The 20238-nt window shown below is 37.2% G+C and overlaps 2 protein-coding genes across 9 annotated transcripts in view; one reads left to right on the top strand and one right to left on the bottom strand.

The window, feature by feature from the left end:
* BTBD10 (BTB domain containing 10) overlaps window positions 1–18436 on the top strand; it is a 50989-nt gene extending 32553 nt beyond the window's left edge. For all 4 annotated transcript variants that reach the window (XM_084632572.1, XM_084632571.1, XM_084632570.1 and 1 more), the window contains 7 exons: window positions 1981–2174; window positions 7364–7649; window positions 10637–10739; window positions 11629–11749; window positions 12966–13163; window positions 15245–15355; window positions 17366–18436. In XM_084632572.1, the coding sequence (XP_084488698.1) occupies window positions 1981–2174; window positions 7364–7649; window positions 10637–10739; window positions 11629–11749; window positions 12966–13163; window positions 15245–15355; window positions 17366–17676 (1324 nt within the window). In that variant the 3' untranslated portion in view covers window positions 17677–18436. The remainder of the gene's footprint in view (window positions 1–1980; window positions 2175–7363; window positions 7650–10636; window positions 10740–11628; window positions 11750–12965; window positions 13164–15244; window positions 15356–17365) is intronic.
* An 866-nt stretch (window positions 18437–19302) lies between these two features.
* The window catches only part of BMAL1 (basic helix-loop-helix ARNT like 1), an 84612-nt gene continuing 83676 nt past the window's right edge, over window positions 19303–20238 (bottom strand). For 4 of the 5 annotated variants that reach the window (XM_084630750.1, XM_084630751.1, XM_084630748.1 and 1 more), the window contains one exon: window positions 19303–19915. In XM_084630750.1, coding sequence (XP_084486876.1) covers window positions 19755–19915 — 161 coding nt within the window. In that variant the 3' untranslated portion in view covers window positions 19303–19754. The remainder of the gene's footprint in view (window positions 19916–20238) is intronic. The other variant, XM_084630747.1, reaches the window with a different exon arrangement.

Here is a 20238-nt window from a genome sequence, read left to right as displayed (position 1 = left end):
GTAGGGTTTAGAGAAACTTTAGGCCTCTTAAATTCTTTTTAAGATGTAGATTTTTAGGATTTTCTTGGTTAATGCTAGTTAAGAGACATCCAGCTCCTCCTCCTGGAGAGTCACTATCCTTTTTTTAAATTTGGTTGGGTCTGGCATCTAGATTAAGCCGTGATGGCATGAAGCTTATCGTTGTGTTTAGGCTCTTACGCTGCACCCATTGCTGAAGGGGAGACATCTGTTATCTGCTGGTTACTTATCTTTTGAGTAGTCTTTGAGTCTCATCTCCACTTGGATAACTTCTAATCAACCTTTTACAAATATTTCAGGAACTGGCTTTTCAAGTTTGTGCTTCTAATTACAGTAGAGTGCACCGTCTAGTTTGGTAGTTCTTAATTGGATCATAATTCCTACCACCTTTTCCGTTGAGGGTGTTCTTGAATCTCTTAGCTTTTCTCAAGCAGTCCTTTCTTTAAGCTCTCTTGGTTGAGAGTACCGTTGTTTGTGGGATTTACAAGCTGGCAAGTAAGTGGGTAATTCAAGTCCCATCTCTTGGACACAAACCAATGGGAAACAGTGATTTTTTTTTTTTTTTTATCTGCTGTAGGCCTCCTACGCTGATTCTTTATGCCTCAGTAATTCAGTACTTAATTTTTAGAAAGTTGCATGCATTGTATTATCGGATATGAAATCCTATAAAAGGATCAGTTCATATCTTCATTCATGTCTATACTGATAGTCTTCCTAGAACTCTCAACTAAATCAAGAGTGCAAATAAGAAACTATGTGGAATCACTCCCGTGCCAAACTGTAGCAATAGTCATCTAAAAATTTTGATGCATTTGAAGTGCCATAAATTAGTTTATGAATATTAGATAATTTTAGCTACCCTCTGAAATTATGGAGCTTGAAATCCAGTTCTTAGTACAAAAATATTTTCACATGTATAAGTAAAACTTTGTTTAAATGCTAAATGTGCCAGTATTAAGAAAACACGTTCTGTTTATTTAAACAAAAAAGTGTAACATGACTTTTTATATTGATTAAATCTTTGATCTTATGCTATCAAGTTAAAATATTTTAAAACAAATTTCCTTGTCTGTTGCTAGCACTGTAGATTTCTAAAAAACTTCTCAGTTTTAAGAAAGCAGCTTACTTCTTTGCTTGCTGGATTGCTATGATTTGTGAGTTTTCCTTTTCTTTTTCTCTTAGTTTGGATATCAAAAATTGACACCACTTTCAGGTTCTCTTCAGTTGCTAGCACGACGCTGAACACTGCAGGGGAATGTTTACTTCAGGGGAAAAATTAAATTTTAAAATAGTATGGCAATGTTTTGTTAGTCTTACATTTTATAAAAGCTTTTTTTACAAAACTCAATTTTTTGGGGCTAAACTTGACCCTTTTTAATTTAATGTTTTTTTCTTTTGAAGGTGCACTATGCTATTTTCTTTTGTTTGTATATTTTTTCGAAGTAATTAAAATATTTTGTTTTGACTTTAAAATGTGCTTCACTTGTAATGGTTGGTTTATCGGAGCCCTGCAATGGATTCTGTGAAATCAGGCTTTACAAACCACGAAGTGATCAGTAGCATTTTACTACAGGTTGCTTTGCAGAGATATGAGAGTAGTTGTTTGATTCTCTTAAATGATACTGCAGAGATACAGAAATATATGAATGATATAGCAACAAACTGGAGGTAAATAAAATTAATCTAGTTTTGTGTATCTTGAGTATAAAAATATTTAAAATTTTATATAGGGTGACCAGATATCCCAATTTTATAGCGATAGTCCCAATATTTGGGGCTTTGTCTTACATAGGCTTCTGTTATCCCCACCCCCCTCCCGATTTTTCACACTTGCTGTCTGGTCACCCTAATGTTATATAGAAACATACTGGATTATTTTTCAAAATTGAATGGTTTTACAAGTTGCTCTAAGATTGTTGAATGCTGAATAGATTTTTTTTGTTTTGTGTTTTTTGTTTTTAGTACACCATCTTGTGTTGCTAAAGGAGTAGACAATACCAGAATGAGCCTTCATGGTGCTAGTGGTGGACATGAGAGATCACGAGACAGACGCAGGTCAAGTGACAGATCACGAGACTCATCCCATGAAAGATCAGAATCTCAGCTCACTCCATGTATCAGGAATGTAACTTCACCAACAAGACAACACCATGGTGGTATGTTGAAGATTAATTTGTGTTTAAAAAATTAATCTTTTAATCTAATTCCTTTTTCTTTGTGTAGAGCAGACTAAAGAAAATTTTTCTTACAAGTGGTGATAAAATTATTATATATAATTACCAATACATGCTCAAATTCCTCAGACTAGGAAAATGCCTCTCATGGACTAGAAAGTAATATTCAGTTTTAGTCCAAAACTCATGTTTTCCACTTAGGCATACTGTGTTGCTGATCCATGTTTGGCCTGCGGTTCCTGTTTTGATATGATGCCCTAGTACGTAGGAGCTATGTTAAAATGTTGAGTCATAATAACCAAAGAACTCTGCTGAAGCCTGGAGTTGGTTAATAAATATATTTTCCCCTACTGTAGCACCTTAAATATTTGAAGGCAGGGAGAGTGTCTGGTAAATACTTCCATTAAAAAAAAAAAACAAAAAAAACAAAACGCTATCTTCTTTTGTACGTCGGTGAACTCTTTGAGGTATAAAGTTTTAAACTCTGGAAACTCTGATAAATAGTGGCTTTTTTTAAAAACAAAAACTCCGCCTCTCCATACCTTTTTGAAGACTGGCTCCCTGCCTTCTGGGATGTCACATAGGAGAAGGAGCTGGTGTACCAGAAGGAAACGGACATCGTAGGTTGAACAAAATGCTAAATGTTTCATTGCATGTGGCGTTTGGGGCTCCTGCCACATGTTGACGCAGCTGTTGAAATATAGCCAGAATGACTTGTTGGTCATGATTAGCGCTCATGTCATGTCAATAATAGAAACATAATGTCAAACAGCTTGATTTTCATAGGATCTCAAATTTACACGTGAAATCTTACTTGATTCTACCTCTGAAGTAAACTGCTTTTTTCCAGTTCCAAAAACAAGCTCAGAAATGAGCATTCCTACTTTGCTGCTTGTGGGGTGTCTAACAATCCAGTTTCAGAGTAACAGCCGTGTTAGTCTGTATTCGCAAAAAGAAAAGGAGTACTTGTGGCACCTTAGAGACTAATCAATTTATTTGAGCGTAAGCTTTCGTGAGCTACAGCTCAATCCAGTGCTACTAAAGTTTATGCATTAACATTTTAAGTCAATAGTGGAACTGTTGCTATACAGTAACTCCCCACTTAACATCCTCTCGCTTGATGTTTCGATCTTATGTCCCTGCTCCATTACAGAACTTGCTCGTTTAAAGTTGTGCAGTGCTCCCCTATAACGTCATTTGGGCGTCTGCTTTGTCCATGGCTCGCAGCCCCCCCCACGTGCCTCCCCCGACAGCGCCTGCCGGTGGATGCCGCAGATCAGCACCTTCCCCCTGCTCCTCCTGCCCATGGCAATCAGCTGTCTTGCAGTGTTCAGGAGGCTGGAGGGAGGAGTGAGGATGTGGCGCGCAGCCTCCCCCCTCCCTCCCCAACCTCCTGAATTCTGCAAGACAGCTGATTGCCACGGGCAGGAGGCGGGGGGAGCAGGGGTAAGGCGCTGATCTGCGGGGTCCACCGGTGGGTGGGGGGGCCCGTAGGGGAGCTGATGGGGGGGCTGCCAGCCTGTTTAATACCTGTATTAAATTGCTTGTTTAAAATGTATATAATGCGTTTTGTCTGGCAAAAAATATTTCCCTGGAACCTAACCCCCCTATTTACATTAATTCTTATGGGGAAATTGGATTCACTTAACATTGTTTCACTTAAAGGTGCATTTTTCAGGAACATAACTACAATGTTACTGTGCTGGGCAAAACGGACTGTTGAGCTGGACTAACTTACTCCTGAATTCTGAATGCACTTTCTTTCTGAAGAGCACGAGTAGCATTGCTTCACCTGACTACTATATGGTTGAGAATGAAAGTGAAGGTTTATGTTCACATTTTCATTCTTTGTTCCAGAAAAGCCATTGTTACTATTCTCCTTCAGCCGCTGAGAACTAATTTCTATGAGAGAACAGTAGATTGCTACTTATAAATAAAATGTGGTCTCTGGGATAATCCTCAGTAGCAGAACGAGAAAAGTTAAATGGTGTTGGTGGAAGGACTACTGTAATTTTTCCCCTTCAAAATGAGCCTCCAAAGTACTAGTGGTAGACATAAGAGATCAAGAGGCAGATGCAGGTCAAGTTACAGATCATGAAAGAACAGAGACTCAACTCACTCACATATATTTATATTTAATAAAGGTGACTTTTAAAATACTTTCTGCAGTTACGGGGCTGTATTTTCCTTTGCTGCACAGAGTATGATTTCAGAAATAAGTGACTGCTTATAGAGATGCTCACTCCATGTGGTGATTACTAGGAAGTAGTTGTTCAACGTTCTGTTTAGCTGTGACACTGAGTACCTTTCCCAGACTCGAAAGCTTGTCTCTCTCAGCAACAAAGTTGATCCAATTAAATATATATTACCTCACCCACCTTGTCTGTCCAGAATTGAGGCCGTTGAGAACAATCCTCAACTCCCCAAATCCAACAGATACCAGTGTCCTCTTCAGCAGTGGTTCATTCATTGTCAATTATAGGAGTATTACCTGCCTTCCAGAACTTGAAGGATGCAAAGTCATCTGCCTCTTTGCTTTTGACAAAAGCAATCTGTTTCCCAGGTGCTACTTTAGGAACAATCCTGACCTAACATGCAATTTTTTATTAGTTGACAAGAAATGCAGTGTTTGATTAAAAAAAAACAAAAACCCTTTCATTTCTTTTTCAGTTGGATCCAGATGACGTATACAAATTATAGGCCTGCATGTAGGGCCCCATCTTCTGGAGTCATGTGACTATATCAGAATCAGAGCTTTTTTTTAAGGAAATATCAAATATCTGGCTATCACAGTTGTGAAGAAGAACTTGAATGAATGTAATCAATGCACTGAGGTCTGCAGACTCAGGCAGGCAATGTGAAATGATAGCTCTGAGAGGCATACACTCCCCATGTGTCTCAATAGGAAGTTAAAATACAAGGTTCCCCTTTCTAGAGTAGGTGTATATGGGGATGAAGGAGGTGCCCTGTCACCACCCTTTTCTCTTTGGGTGGGAGAGAATACCTGCTAATACTTTCTGTTCCTGAATGGAAGTGGGCTCCTGTGCTTCTGCCCCTAAGAATGGAGGGGGTGATTTGGTCACAGCATAAGGATACAAAGAATGGTGGGTAAAATCCATGATGTAGTTAAAAAAACAAACAAGCCAAAGCTGCTTTACTTCCCATTTTGTAGTAAATTGCTAAATTGGATGTTTTGTACTTATAAAGTTTCCTAATTAGTGTCATTTTAGATTTTACATGGATTTTTTTCTATAGAGAAATGTCATACTTAAAATGCTCAACTATGCCGAAAAAGACAACTCCAGGGTCTCATTAACATTCTTACTGTGAAAGCAACACAAAATTGATAAATAAATAGCCTGTGTAACTTTGTAATTAAAACCAGCTTCTGACCTATATAGAACTTCCACAAATTAAGAAGACTGAAATGCTTCAACCACCCAACAACTCCTCCTTCAGGGTATGCAGCTGAAGTCACTAAGATTTGTGCTTCTGAGTCACTTTAGTGCTTTTGAAAATACCAATCCTAGGGGTCTGACTTTACATACCTGTTTTGAAACTTTTGGGTTATATATAAAAAAAAATTCACTAATTTTGTTAATATAGCAAAAGTCTAAACATTGCATTGTTGCTTAAATTGTTCATTTTGTTTTGAAATGACAATGATTTTGTGCTAGAAAGCAAGCTTTTAATAAAAATGTTAGCCCCTGGTGCTACAAACACTCATGTTGTCCCGTTTAAATCAGTGGGATTATTCATGTGAGTAAAGTTGTCTGCTGGTCTTAACTTTCGAGTTTTTGTTTTTTGCCTACAGCAGTTCTGTAATCTTAAATAATCTATCCTATCATTAGTGATACTTAATAAAATTATAAATGCTGTATTTTTATTATAAATTTTAGTCTAAAATGCCATAGCACAGATTTTCAAATTAATTTTTACAAAGCCTCAACCTGATTTAAACCAGATTAAAAAAATCAATCAAGTAACTTTTAAATCATTGCTCCAAGTGGCATAAACAGAGGGATGGAATGGTGCGAAGAGAGAAAAGACTGAGAAAGTTTAGAGAGGAAACACATGACAAGGGACATGAGATATACCAGTCATAATTTCGTATATAGAAAGTAAATGGCAATGTTACAATGAAACTGAAAGGCAGATGTTAAATTGATTTCCCCCACCCATGAATAAATGTTGCAGTACTTTGTCGCAAGATATCATTGAAGTCAAGAGTTGCTTAGAAGTCAAGAGATTAGAGATTTTATAGATGAGAACATCCACAATAATATTAGCGAAGATTTAAAATAATTTTTTATAACGGATATAAATCCTCATGCTTCAGGGCTTAAGTTAACCATTGACTGATGGGGTTAGGTAAAAATTTCCCCAAGGGCATGTTATTCCTCATTGTCCACAATGGAGTTTCTTGTTGCTTTTTGTGAAGTATCTGGTGCTGGCCTCCATTTGCCAGGTAGTGAGACTACTCGGTGCATCACTAGTTGGAAGCATATAGTAGTCCTTTGGCAGTTTCCGCTGGTCATTGACTCAACAGAGGATAGTAACAGGGTTGAAACAAATGGTACAGAACACTGTAAAGGCTTAACTGCTATTACAAAGCAATATTTTAAAAATATGATGCCTTTGTTTTAATTTGTTGGAAACTGAACTCATACAATACACTAAGCTCTCCTCTGAAAATGGAATGTTAAATTTTCCCAGGAACTTTATGGGGAAAAAAAGATGATTATATACACAGGAAATGGGAACTTTGGTTGAAAATGTAGCAGGATTTGCTGTGTTGTCAAATGTAATATTTGGGTTGTCCTATTAGTCTTTAACTTTTAAGGGCTTGTCTACATGGCAAACTACTGCTCACTAGCATGCTGCTCAATAACTTCCTGCGTGGAAGTATTGGTATGCTAAATTCCACCCTGGGACTTTCACTGTGCTGTAACGACGTCCACACAGGATGTTATTGCATAGCAAGCTAATGTGCTATACTTGCCATGCAGTAACTTGCTGTGTTGACAAGTTCTAAGACTTTTTTCAGTTAATCAGGTCACCACGTTCATGGGGTTTTTTTTTGTTTTTTTTTTAAATAAGGTAGATGGTCTGATGAGCTCTTATTAAACCTAAAATTCTAACTTCCCTTCCTCCCCAATTTCTGTTTTTAGATCGAGAAAAGGATCACAGTTCATCTCGGCCAAGCAGTCCTCGTCCTCAGAAAACTTCCCCAAATGGTTCCAATAGTAGTGTTGGGAACAGCAGTAGAAACAGTAGCCAGTCAAGTTCAGATGGGAGTTGCAAGACTGCTGGGGAAATGGTATTTGTGTATGAGAATGCAAAAGAAGGAGCCCGGAGTGTAAGAACCTCTGAACGGGTTACTCTTATAGTGGACAACACTAGATTTGTTGTAGATCCTTCGATTTTTACTGCACAGCCTAATACAATGTTGGGCAGGTTGGTATCATTATTATTCTGCGCAATACAGTACTCTAAACAGTTCTTGAATCTATTTGAATTGCTTTTTGAAAACAAATGTTGAGTCCTAATGTTTTTGGCTGCTAATGTTGTATCTTTTTTTTTAAAAAAAAGCATAGTTACTGTGTAAGTTCTACTTTCCTGTATTTCACTTCACATGATTTTGTGACTGAATTAGTAACACAATTAGTTGTATCCAGGAGAGAACATCCTTGTGATATGAATAGTTAAAAAGGTAGTGAGAAATCTGTGAAATGGAAATGATGGTCACTGCTGGCAAGCTGTTTCTCAGAGAGGAAATGAAGCATTCATCTGTTAATGGAAGCTTTGCTTCCTCTTGTCTTGCCATACTTTGCTTCAAGCCAGTCTGTTTTCACATTTTTCAGAAATACAGTTCTGCACTGTAGTCAGTTTACAAAGCAACTGGTTTTGAATTGAACCAGTGAGTGTTGGGATTATCTGGACATTTGCCCTTAATTCATTTTTTCATGATAGCAAAGCAATGACTATAGCTAACCTCTGGGATAAGAGAGTGAAGGAAAGCCATTCAGGAAGATACAGATTAACCTGCTCTAGTCAATTGAAAAGTCGTAATGGTGCTCAACACCCACAAATTTCTGTTTTCTAAAGTGGCATGCCCTGTTTCTGTGAGATTGTGACACTACCTTGCAATGCAGATAGTTGACAGTGTTTATTAGCAAAGAGAATCAAAACACTTAGACGTGATAAATTGTTGAATGAAAGATTATCAGAAGCGTGGCTTTAATATTCAGTGTTGACTTTAATATTTTGTATATTTTTAATAAATTTAATAAGTCAGAAAAGACCCTTTGGGTCAACCAGCCTGGCGCCAAGCACTTTCCCATTTCCCATGTTTAAGGGTCACTTTTTCCTCTTGATGGGACATTCAGGGGGTCTCTCATGCTGGACAAACAAATTGTTATGCTTCTCTGTATTTAGCCTTGTGCGACATGTTCATGTGAAACATGGCTCTCTCTCAACACAGCACTCATGCGGTCATATTTTTAAATATGTCTGGATGGAGGTTCTGGCTAAGGTGTAGGTGGTTAAAATAATAAACAATCTCATGCTTTGTTTAAATGACCAATGGGAAGATTAAATAGCAACTTTGTTGTCCTTTTGTGATTATGTGCCAAAAGAACAAACAAAACGAAACAAAGATGCTGGAATAAAGCAAAACCAGCATCTTTAACCTTCTTTATTATGAGGTAGATGAAAGGAAATGTTTTTGACATATGTGGGGAGTGGGTGGGAAACAAACTGCATGTCAGTGTAAAACACAGCAAATTTGTCTCCTTTGTCATTGACTTAGGGGATAGACATCTAGTGACAAAAATACTAGAGCTCTTGTGTAGATGAGATGTCATTAGGTTAGTCTCTCTGCCAGGGATTGGTCTACTGAACAATCTTATTCTATACTTTTGCCAGTTCAAAAGTAGGCTAATAAAAATGTGAAAGTATTGGTCTAAAAATAACATCTAATGTTGCTCCTTCTCCAGCACCAGTTGGCAGGGCATTGAGCAAGAACTGCTTTAACCAGAGTCTACTTGGTTACCTTGGTGAAGATTGATTTATTTGCCTAAAGCCTAATAGAACCTATTGGAGACTCACTTTCATAAATTAAATATTAAACAAGGGCATGCATATGAATGTAAAGGCTGGCCTCCTATATTAATACAAAAGTTACTCAGACTAGGCATTTGCCCTTGAGATGTACATACATGCAGAAATGTTTTTATTTATTTATTTATTTATTTTTTAGATGCATTTTTTAAAGTAAAATGTCTAATGGCATAAGATGGATAAATGCATAACACTTTATGCCTTAAAGCCTGTTTGTGTGTTTAAAAAAACAAAGTAGTGTTTCAGCTCCATGTCTGATATAAAATTAATGTATACAGCTTGATGTTTATGAGAAGTGTAAAAGCAAAAGGTGGAGTTTTCAAAACTGCTGAGTCTATCCTCTTTAAGGTTGCGATCTCCCTTATTAATGAAGATCAGAGGTTTTAACTGGGAAGTACAGCCAGTAAAACTGTATTTCATAGGAAATGTCCTTCCATAATATGCACATAACACCTATGAATACATTGAGTAGAGTTTTAAGTGCAGTTGGGTCACTATTTCCCCATGTTGAACTTACATTTTTCAAATGAAAGCTCAGGAGAATTCCACAGCGGAGAATTGCACCTGTGCTGGTTCACCACAGAACGCTTTCTCCGTTTCATTAGGTTGCTCCCAGCAGTGTTAATTGCGATGTGCGCAATCCTCATCACTTTCTCTTTACTGCTGCCAGCACTTGTTGATGTGCCATGTATAGCAGTGGCACAAGCAAAATACTCCACGGGAAGCACTTTTTGGGGGAAAGTGGTAGGAACCAGAAGTAGAGGGAGGAGGATATGAACCAAGAGATGTGAGCAGAGATAGGTAGAATGGGGAGTGTAATGATAACACACCTGAGACTGGGAATGAGCTGGATACCTCATTTTCAAAACTGGGAATGCTGCGGAGGCAGTGCCCTCAACCTTCAGGAAGAACGTGTTCCTCTTATTACCCTATAGCCAACCGCTCTCTGATCCTCCCAGCCTCCTTATGTATTGCAAAATAAACATCAACATGAAAGTTTTGTTTCAACATGAAATGTTTGAATTTTTTTCAAGATAGAAATTTTTTTTTCAGAATTTTGTTTTGCAGGAGGTTTTGAAATTACTTGTTTGTTCCAGTTTGGAACTAAATCAAACTTTGAAATGTCAATGAATGGAAATTCCAAGTTTTGACCAGCTCTGCTGAACAGTGCAAAAATATCTCCTCTTGTATCGGGTCAATAACTTCTGAGATGGAGTGTGAATTCTTTGCCATTACATCTGCAGTTTTAGCATGTTGTGCTTCATCTAAGTTCCTTGTAAATCTGAAGTGGGTTCTAACTGAATTGTCATTCTGTTCAATAGGATGTTTGGATCAGGCAGAGAACATAACTTCACCCGTCCCAATGAAAAGGGAGAATATGAAGTAGCTGAAGGAATTGGCTCAACTGTGTTTCGTGCTATTCTGGTGATCTTTCATTTTCAATAGTACAGTTTAACCAGTGGGGGTGGTGATTATAATTTTATAATCCCTGAAACTGGAAAAGCTGAACACTTTCCCTATTTAAAAATGACACAGGCATATAATAGAAGTTTGACAGAGATGTTGGTGAGGCAATATTTCTCTGCTTGATGTGACGTTTTAAATACAATCTTCTATAAATAAGTGATTATTTTTCCTTTTGAAAGAATGACTTGATATGGAAAATGCTCCTCTTATTTTTAAGTGCACTTGTGCTTCCAGCCATGCACTCCAGGGGTTTGGCTAAGCCTCAGGAATCAAGAATTATGGAAGATTTAACTTCTTTTTAAACAGCTTTCTTGTAAACTTTTAATTCGAAGAGCCATTTTGGCTTTATTTTATCAGCTCTTGTTCTTGATTCTTTTACAGTGAATGAAATAAGTTATTTCAACAGTACATACTGCAGGTGGCGGTTACACTTGCAGAAATATGCAAAGTGCAGTCTGCAAAGAAAATTAAACTGCCTTAAACATTATCACAATGCAGTCTGGCTGCTGTACTGCTTTGGTGGCGAGCTACAGAGCAGTAGAAGTTGAGTGATGTGTAAATAGTAAACCATATAAATAGATTTCATACTTAAATGTTCAGTTTCAAGAATTTGTAATTTAAAATAGAAACTTAATACAGCTAAAACTTTAAAATGACTTTTCACTTGTTCTGGAAGCTCTAAGTCTGAGGATAAACATATTAATCATGTGGTACAGTCTTTGTTCTTGAAGATTGCAATACAGAGCATTAGGATTTATGAATATGGAAAAGGTCCTTTAACAGTGAATGAAATGTTTTTATCGGCAGATGGTTTAGTCTAATTTTTGTGCTTTTTCTATATTATAAGGATTACTATAAGACTGGGATAATACGTTGTCCTGATGGAATATCTATTCCTGAACTAAGAGAAGCATGTGACTATCTTTGCATCTCCTTTGAATATAGTACTATCAAATGTAGAGATCTCAGTAAGTATGGAATTTATTACAATAATTGTAGTGTACATGTGTTAATTAAAATGTACACATAGTTTACTTTAAAAAGTCTTGATGTTACTGTAAAATATTGTAAGAAAATCAAATGCATAATCTGGAATGTGTAAAATGTTGTGGGGAGATGAAGCTTTCTCTTTTTTACTCTCTCCTGTGTGCCAGATCAGCACAGCCCCGTGTCTCATTCAGGTCCTTATTTGTTCATGTATATCCTTGTGTAGACAAGTTGAGAAATATCAGCAATTGGTTGACAGCAGAGATCTTGGGAACAAATTCATGAGGTGAAGTTAATGAACAGATCTCCCCATTGTTTGTTACTTAGAAAGTTGGTCATTCTCTAATTTCAGTGTTTTCACAGTAAAAGTGACAAGCTGTCTTGATGAGAAATGGATGTATAGAATACAGTGTTTAGCATCTATGACCGTATGTTCCAATCTTAGAAGAGCCAATACTTAAACAAGTCTTTTGGTCCAAATAAAGTAGCACAAAACTTTTAATAAATAAAAAATGCATCCTAGATAGTATTTCAAGTTTTTAAGCAGTATACTGGCACACACATTTTTCCATTCATGAGTCTATATTTCTGATACTTGTAATCTCAGATTAGTGTAATGTCCCACCTACACGGCCAGTCTTCAGAATTGAGACCTTGGAGTTCCATAGGGTCTCTCTCCCCAGACCAGAAGAAGAGCTCTGTGTAGCTTGAAAGCTTGTACCTTCCACCAACAGAAGCTAGCCAGATAAAAGCTATTACCTCACTTACCTTGTTTCTCTCATATCCTGGGCTGCTAAATACTGCAAACTTTTTTTTAGCAAATACGAGGGGAATTTTACAAATCACTATCGTACATGCACCAGAAATACAAGAAAACAGTTATCACTTAATGTAGAAAGACATGGTTGCATAATCTAGTTATCAGGTTATTCTGTTTGACAGGAGAATAGCAAATTGCAAGACAATCCTTCCTACACAAACCTTGACACATTATTTCTGGCTGTTTAAATTGAAAAGCAGTTCAGCTTTTGCTCATACTAATAAACCAAACAAAATCTTAACAGTCAAAGAAATTGACATATGCTTTGTTTTATTTCGTTGTGGGCGGATGCGTGCTGCTGTTCAGTTTTAATTCCAGCCTGCGTATCTCTACCAACATTCCCAATGTCAGTACGCTTTTTATGGGTTTGATTTCAGGTGCTCTTATGCATGAATTATCAAATGATGGTGCTCGCAGACAGTTTGAATTTTACCTTGAAGAAATGATTCTTCCACTGATGGTAGCTAGTGCCCAAAGTGGCGAGAGAGAGTGCCACATTGTCGTGCTTACGGATGATGATGTGGTTGATTGGGATGAAGAGTATCCTCCACAGATGGGAGAGGAATATTCACAAAGTAAGTCTGATTTTATACTTGTATTGAATTTAGCTCTGCCAAAGTGCTTTGTTGACTGTGCATCAGTGACTCAGGTACTATCAGAGCTTTACAACATCCCCACTGCTACTAGTGCACAGATGATTTGTATGTGGTATGAGAATATGCTGTATCCATTGGAGTAAAGAAAATGCAGCCGTGTTCAAAAAGAAAAGGGAGGACTTGTGGCACCTTAGAGACTAACCAATTGGACTAACAGACTACAGACTAACACGGCTGCTACTCTGAACTCTGTTCAGAGACAGGAATAAAATACTTGCCAAAGGACACAAGCAGTTGAGGGGGAAAATACTTTCAAACAGAGTTAGTTGGAAAGCATTTGAAGAATGATTCCCATTTTTGGCCAATTCTACTTTTAAAATGAAGAATTGGTTTACAAAAGAGAAATGGATTGAGTGCACCAGCCAAAGTTCTCTTCCTTTGTTATGTAAACATTTTGAACAGTTTGGTCCATAAATAAGTTAGAAGCCATTGATAATGAATTCCCTTCTGCTCATGCTCAGCATCTTTGTGCCGTTTCAAGTTCCTTTCCAGTCTGAGGACATGGATTCAGTTTATTTAAAAAGTTGACTTTTTTGTGCTCCAATAAAATAAAAGGCCCTCCAAGGCTTTCTGTTTTTAATCTGACGCTGTGCAAACCTCTCAAGTAACTTTACCAAAACTCATTCAAGGTGAATCTTTAATCAGTTTCTTCTCTCTCCCCTCCTGCCCCCGCCATGTTTGAGGGAGTGAAAATGGTTTAGTTGAAAATAATTTCAAAAAGTGTTAGGCGTGGCAGAATTTGATGTTTATTTTTTTTAATTTCAACGGAAAATACCAATGTTTATTTTTAACCATTTTTTGATTTTTATTAATTTAAATTTTCACAGTTGTGGGAATTTTATAGTCGGAGAATAGAGGGGTCAGACAATTAATGACAGATGTTGAGATTCAAAAAGTTAAAGCTGTTAAAACACATTGTCAACGTGTCATGTCAAAATATACAAAATTAATATACTTAAATCACTAAGTTCTCAAACAGCATTTTTCTTACTTTGCCTGTCTGTAAATTTTTATTATTGATGGAAATATTTTTGTCAGTTTGTGTACATGGTGACATTGATGTTTACTGACGTTTATCAATAAAAATCGAATACTTCCAAGCCCAAGTATGAGTAATGTCACTGTTCTAGGAGAACAAGGCAAAGAAGACTGGTCAGACTTCTAGTGATCTTAAGGAGGCAGTAACTGTCGCAATTAAAAAAAAAAAAGTAATTAATTCTGTTTTATTACACACTCGTGTTTGCTCTGGGAATTTTACACAGCTTGTGAAGGGGTCTTTTTTTGTGTAAATCTTGGCAATTCCTATTTTTCAGAAAAATAACATTAGCATGAAAACAGGAAGGGGTCAAGGGCTAGTAACCCAAATGACTGAGAAGCCTTCTCTGTATTTAGCAGGCTCCACTTGTCAATGGATTGTGTGCCCTTTTAGGAAACTTTTTTTTCTCTAAAAGAAATAATCAAAGCTTAACTCTAATCCACTTGCTAAATAGGTTGGCAAGAATTTTAACATGTGTGCAGGGCAATCTGTCTATATGAGGAACACATCTTAAACTTTACCTTTCTTGGGATTCATTGTAGTTTAATTTACATTACAAACTCTGCCATGTCTCAATTCTGAGCACCTTCAAGAAAACATCAGTCTATAAAAACGTGAATGAAATCAGTGGGGAAAAACCATCCAGCCTTTCAGTTGACCATACCCTTAAACTGTGTTTGAATATATGCCTTTATTTTTCTCATATTTCAATCTTAGTTGATCTATAACATCCTACGAGATTTTTCAAAAGTTTCAGCTGGAATTACAGATTTAAATAGGATGATGGAATAAGAGCTCATGATTCACCCATACGGTTGAATTCTAGGTAACTTTACATTGTGGTGTTTATCAACCCCATCTGGCCTCATTTGTAACCACCACTTAGACCATCTTCATTGTACAACTAGAGGTTAAAAACTTCCAGTACAACTTTTTATTAATCTCTGAAATGCAATTTTCCCAGTTATTTACAGCACAAAGTTGTATAGATTCTTCAAGTATATTGAAAACAGAGATGTGGCCAAATCGGTTCTGAAGGAAAGGGGGCTCAAGAAGATTCGACTGGGTATTGAAGGTATGAGTAATTTTGTATTGCTTCCAAGCTAATCCTTTGGCAAAGGACATTTCTGTGCTTCTGCCCTTCTGTACAGCCTCTGTTCCTACTTTACTATATGAGCTATTGTAAGTCAGTGGTATTAGCCTATTAGTCTGTTGGAAACTAATTTGTTCACCCTGTTGGCTTATCTTGTGTCCAGATTCTAACATACTTTCTTACTGCAGACCTTTTTTTGATTTATCAATGAGTGGATGGTTCTGCTGCATCCTGTGACCTTAATTATGGATTTCCTATTTTTCAGGTGTTCTCTTTGCAACCTAAATCTCATAATGGAGCTTTTAAATGTAAAATTATATATAAAAATGTTGCCCATGCCCTGCTCACATAGGCACACTGACCCCTCTCATACAGAAAGCTGCCATGACTGGGCTGTGGGGGAAGAGAAAGGAAGGAAGGAATTGGGTTACTCTGAACTTTAGGGAGCTTTAAGGATCTGTCCCATTTCATGACTAGAGCAGCTGGTAGAAAAATAGGAAAAGTTTTTTAAGCTTACTGAACACTGGTTTTCCATAAATAAGAATGTTGTAACTCAAAAAAGCAATAAGCCAGATTTTATGGAAATTGTCAAGCAAAATTCTCCCCCAAAAGTAGTTTGAACAGTGTTGGCCAGCTGTATTTATGACCATCTTCTTCTAGCCTAGACGGGCTGGATGCTGGTCTCTTTAGACTCCATTAGCACAACTTTGGTCAGGCAAAGGACAGCTGAAGTGTTTAGTATCCCTAAATTTTTAGAGCACGAGTGCAGGAACAAGAACTGAGTTAGTCTTGAACTGGGCTCCCAGAAACCCAGTAGTTGTGATTTAAGGGAAGTGAACTTGTCGATGATCTTAAATAGTCTCACAAATGCAATGTTTCCACTTGCCAGGTTGGGTGAAGCAGCTGGATGATTCTAGCTCACTAACCTAAAATATGCATCCAATTGTTTTAGAATTGGTCATGTTCTCTAAAATATATTGAATTGAATTGAATTGAAAACTGTATTAGTCCTGCAACCCTATTTTCATTTATACACTATTAAGTAAAAAAAGGAGTACTTGTGGCACCTTAGAGACTAACAAATTTATTTGAGCATAAGCTTTCGTGAGCTACAGCTCACTTCATCGGATGCATTCAGTGTCACAAGTACTCCTTTTCTTTTTGTGAATACAGACTAACACGGCTGCTACTCTGAAACCTGACACTATTAAGTGCGTTTCTACCTTTACTGCTGGTATTTAGATTCCAACTTTCTTGTTTTGAAATGAGAGAAAACAGCTGCTATCTATCTGTCTGGGCCCCCACAGAAATAAAACTGGAGACAATTTTCCATACTTACTAATGAGAAATAAAATACCACTTGGTTGCATCTTTCTCCTCCTACCCCCAAAACAAATATGGAAACCAGTTTTGCTTTGCTGCGCAAGTTATAGTAATATATTATTGTCACTACTCAATGTTTTAGGTTGTTTGAAATGAGGGGGGAAATGCTTGGGACCCAGCCTGGAGTACTCATGCCAGTACGTTGTTATATCAACAGTCTGGGGGTTCACATCTCAAACCTCATCCCTTGCTCTCCAGGTCAGTAGTGCTGTGAGAGTAGCATACTACGTTCTGCCTGGAGGGGAGAGTTACTAGCATTACTTTTGCAGGCACTCTCTTCAATAGGTCCAGAGAGAGTTGCTTTAGTAGTAAATGGCCTTAGTATTTTTTCTCCTTGGATTTTGGCTAATGTTTATCAGCTTTTGTGTTTGGTTTGTAAACTGGGGGAATGCATGATGTTTAAAAAATAAATAAATAAATAAACCCAAAACATGGTGGTGTCTGCATCATTCTGTATGCTAATCTGGAAATGGACCTGCTTGTCTTCAGTGTGTCTCAACCTTCTGGTTGGCTGGTTATGTACATGCTTTGGAGCTGAGCTGGTGAAGGAGAACTTTGAGCTAAGTAGTAATGGAAACTTTAATTGTCATTTTGTTCTAATACTTTTAGGTTACCCCACATACAAAGAAAAAGTGAAGAAACGGCCAGGTGGGAGGCCAGAGGTGATTTACAACTATGTCCAAAGACCATTCATTCGGATGTCATGGGAAAAAGAAGAAGGAAAGAGTCGGCATGTTGACTTTCAGTGTGTAAAAAGTAAATCTATTACAAACCTAGCAGCAGCTGCAGCAGATATCCCCCAGGACCAGCTAGTGGTAATGCACCCCACACCACAAGTGGATGAGCTGGATATTCTACCTATTCATCCTCCACCCAGCAACAATGATGTGGACCCAGAAGGACAAAACCCAGCACTCTGATTCAGATTCTTATTCAAACAAAAGCATGCTACTTTAAAAAGTGACTCTCTCTCATACTGCACTGCAATTCCAGCTTTTCTTCATTGTGTAACACAGTGTTTAGGATATTGCAGAATGGGCTCTCTTGGAGACCAAAGGAGTATCTAATCATGGTTTTTAAAGAGTACAACTAAAACATCCTGAGGTTCCAGTTACGTACATGTATTTGTTTGAGTAGGTTTGCGATATTGGTTATTTGTATGCTGGACTGTCCTTCTAGGCCCATCAAAAACAATGGGATCTGCTGGCTACTGTAAATTCAATATTGTTACATGGAAGGCAAAATGCAGAATCAGAATTGATAGTAGCACTTTATGAATGGCTGCTTGATAAATGGATTCTCAAAGCCATTTTTTCTAAATGTGTTGCACAATGCTAACTTTAACAAAGTGCTTCTATCAAAGTCTTTCTACTCATTTAAATGTAAATAGTTTGCTCTAAATAGGTGGACTCTTAAATGTATTGTATATGATTGAGCACAAAATGATTACCACTGGGGTTTTTGGATTGAGGACATTATTCAATTACCCATTTAACATCCTGCCCAACTCAAATTTCTCCAGTGAATTTTTTCACTTGTTTGTAATGTGAGCCATGTTGAAGGATTGTGAACAATTGTTAGGGGGATTTCTCTTAAATTTTGCCTTATCTGAATTTGTTGATGGAAATATTTATTTACTAAAAGTTTGTAGTAAGTCTCATGGAATAGAAAAAATGCAGATGGTTCACTTTTCATTTATTAAATGATTGTAAATTCAATTTTTTTCATTCAAATAAAATTTCCATTATTTTAATCAGTCTGACAAATGAATTATCCCTTACCAAAGACTATATATTATACTAGGTATAAATTCCAGTGACTATCTGTGCACTTACTCCTTCTCCATCTCTAGTCTTAAGGAGAGAGGAGGAATATAATGTGTTAATGATGGAAGGAATGGTGTCAGTCTTCAATTTTCCCCTTCCTTATCAGCCATCAAATACCAGTTAGATTCTCCAGTGCTGGGATTCCTATCTTCTGAATTAAAATATTAAAAATTGTTCGCCTCTTGACGCCAAATAGATAAGAGGTGGTTTTGCTCGGGAGGTTACTAGAGAAGCTGTTTTGACTACAGGACATACTTACAAGAGGCAGAAATGTCAGAAACAATCAGTCTCCCCTCTTCCCCCTGCCCCAAAAATAAAAACCTGATGACATTCCTCCATTAGGCAAAAGTAAGGCAATATGGTTAAACTATAATTCTCTCCATTTATCGAATGGATGCACTTCCAAAGATAGTTCATGATAATTTTTAAGTTACTGGAATTATAGAAGAACCAAATCTATAAAAAAGCTCACATTTTAGCAATGTGTTTAACTGTAAAGTGTGTGTATATGAAATTGGCTGAAAGCAGTGAGCGGAGAATGAAGCCTTGGGACTGAATGTTTCTCTTTTTTTCCATTTTGAAAGTAACAAGGCACAATCTATGGCTTCTACCATACTTAAGTGGGTTTTATCAGAAATTTTTTTATTACAAAAAAGTAAATGCTGCATTTTAGAACAAGGGAAACATATTTATTTTAAAAATATTTAACTGTCTAATACATTACACTTTAACAATATTTATAGTAAAGGATTCTGACAAGAAAGAATAAACAGCTTTATGATACAATTAGTATAAGAAATATCCACATGGGGGACCTTTTTGTAGTGTAAAAACACATCATACATCTGAAACAACCATTTGCATATAAAAGCTACCAATGAGAACAGTGCTGAGTTGCGCAGTGATTAAAAAAAATTCAAAAAGAACAGAATCCCAAAATATACAATTAATGCAAGCTATACACAGCTAACCAAATCCATAATGCAAGAACACTGTAGCATGTTTATCTCCACTTTGTCTGAAATGACACATGGTCGGATGAGTTGTGTGTTCTGATATGGCTTTTATGAAATTCATACATAAAAGCTGTTCTCATAATCCAAGCTTCACAGACTGTAGAACTCCACCAATAATGCACTTTGATATTCAGATGCTGAATTAATATGTAGCATTTACAAGGGCCACGGTAAGTCGCTGAAATCCACAGGGCCTCCGAGGCCTGCATCTGCTTCCAAAAGGCTCATTATAACTGCCATTGCAGCTTCGTCGTTGCTGGGGCTGCTTGATCCTTGGTCGTTGTCTATCATATCTATGCCTATGTGAGAGTTCTCCCCTGTGAAAGAATTAAAAGAAAACTCCAGTAAGCATTTAAAATATTTTACATATTGTATAAAGTGATTGGTCAGAAAAAAGTATCAATTATTAACTGAGTTGGAAGTGAACATGCTAAACTGCATTCTGATAGGTGGGGGGATGTTTGATTGCAAATGCACTCATCAGCGTACAGTACACAGCTGGGATCTCACCCCAATGACAGAAAAATTCCCTACAGGATTTGTGCTAACCGTGAGGCTGAATGGGGAGTTAGTGGAGGACAAGGGCTGTCAGAGGTGTGTGAAAGGGGGAGAATGTCAGGGTGAGCAGTTTCAGGTAACC

This window comes from Lepidochelys olivacea (genome assembly GCF_965140295.1).
Source record: "Lepidochelys olivacea isolate rLepOli2 genome assembly, chromosome: 6".
Classification (NCBI taxonomy): domain Eukaryota; kingdom Metazoa; phylum Chordata; order Testudines; family Cheloniidae; genus Lepidochelys; species Lepidochelys olivacea.
The sequence above is the reverse complement of the archived record's forward strand: the minus strand, read 5'-3'. Positions and strand labels throughout refer to the sequence as shown.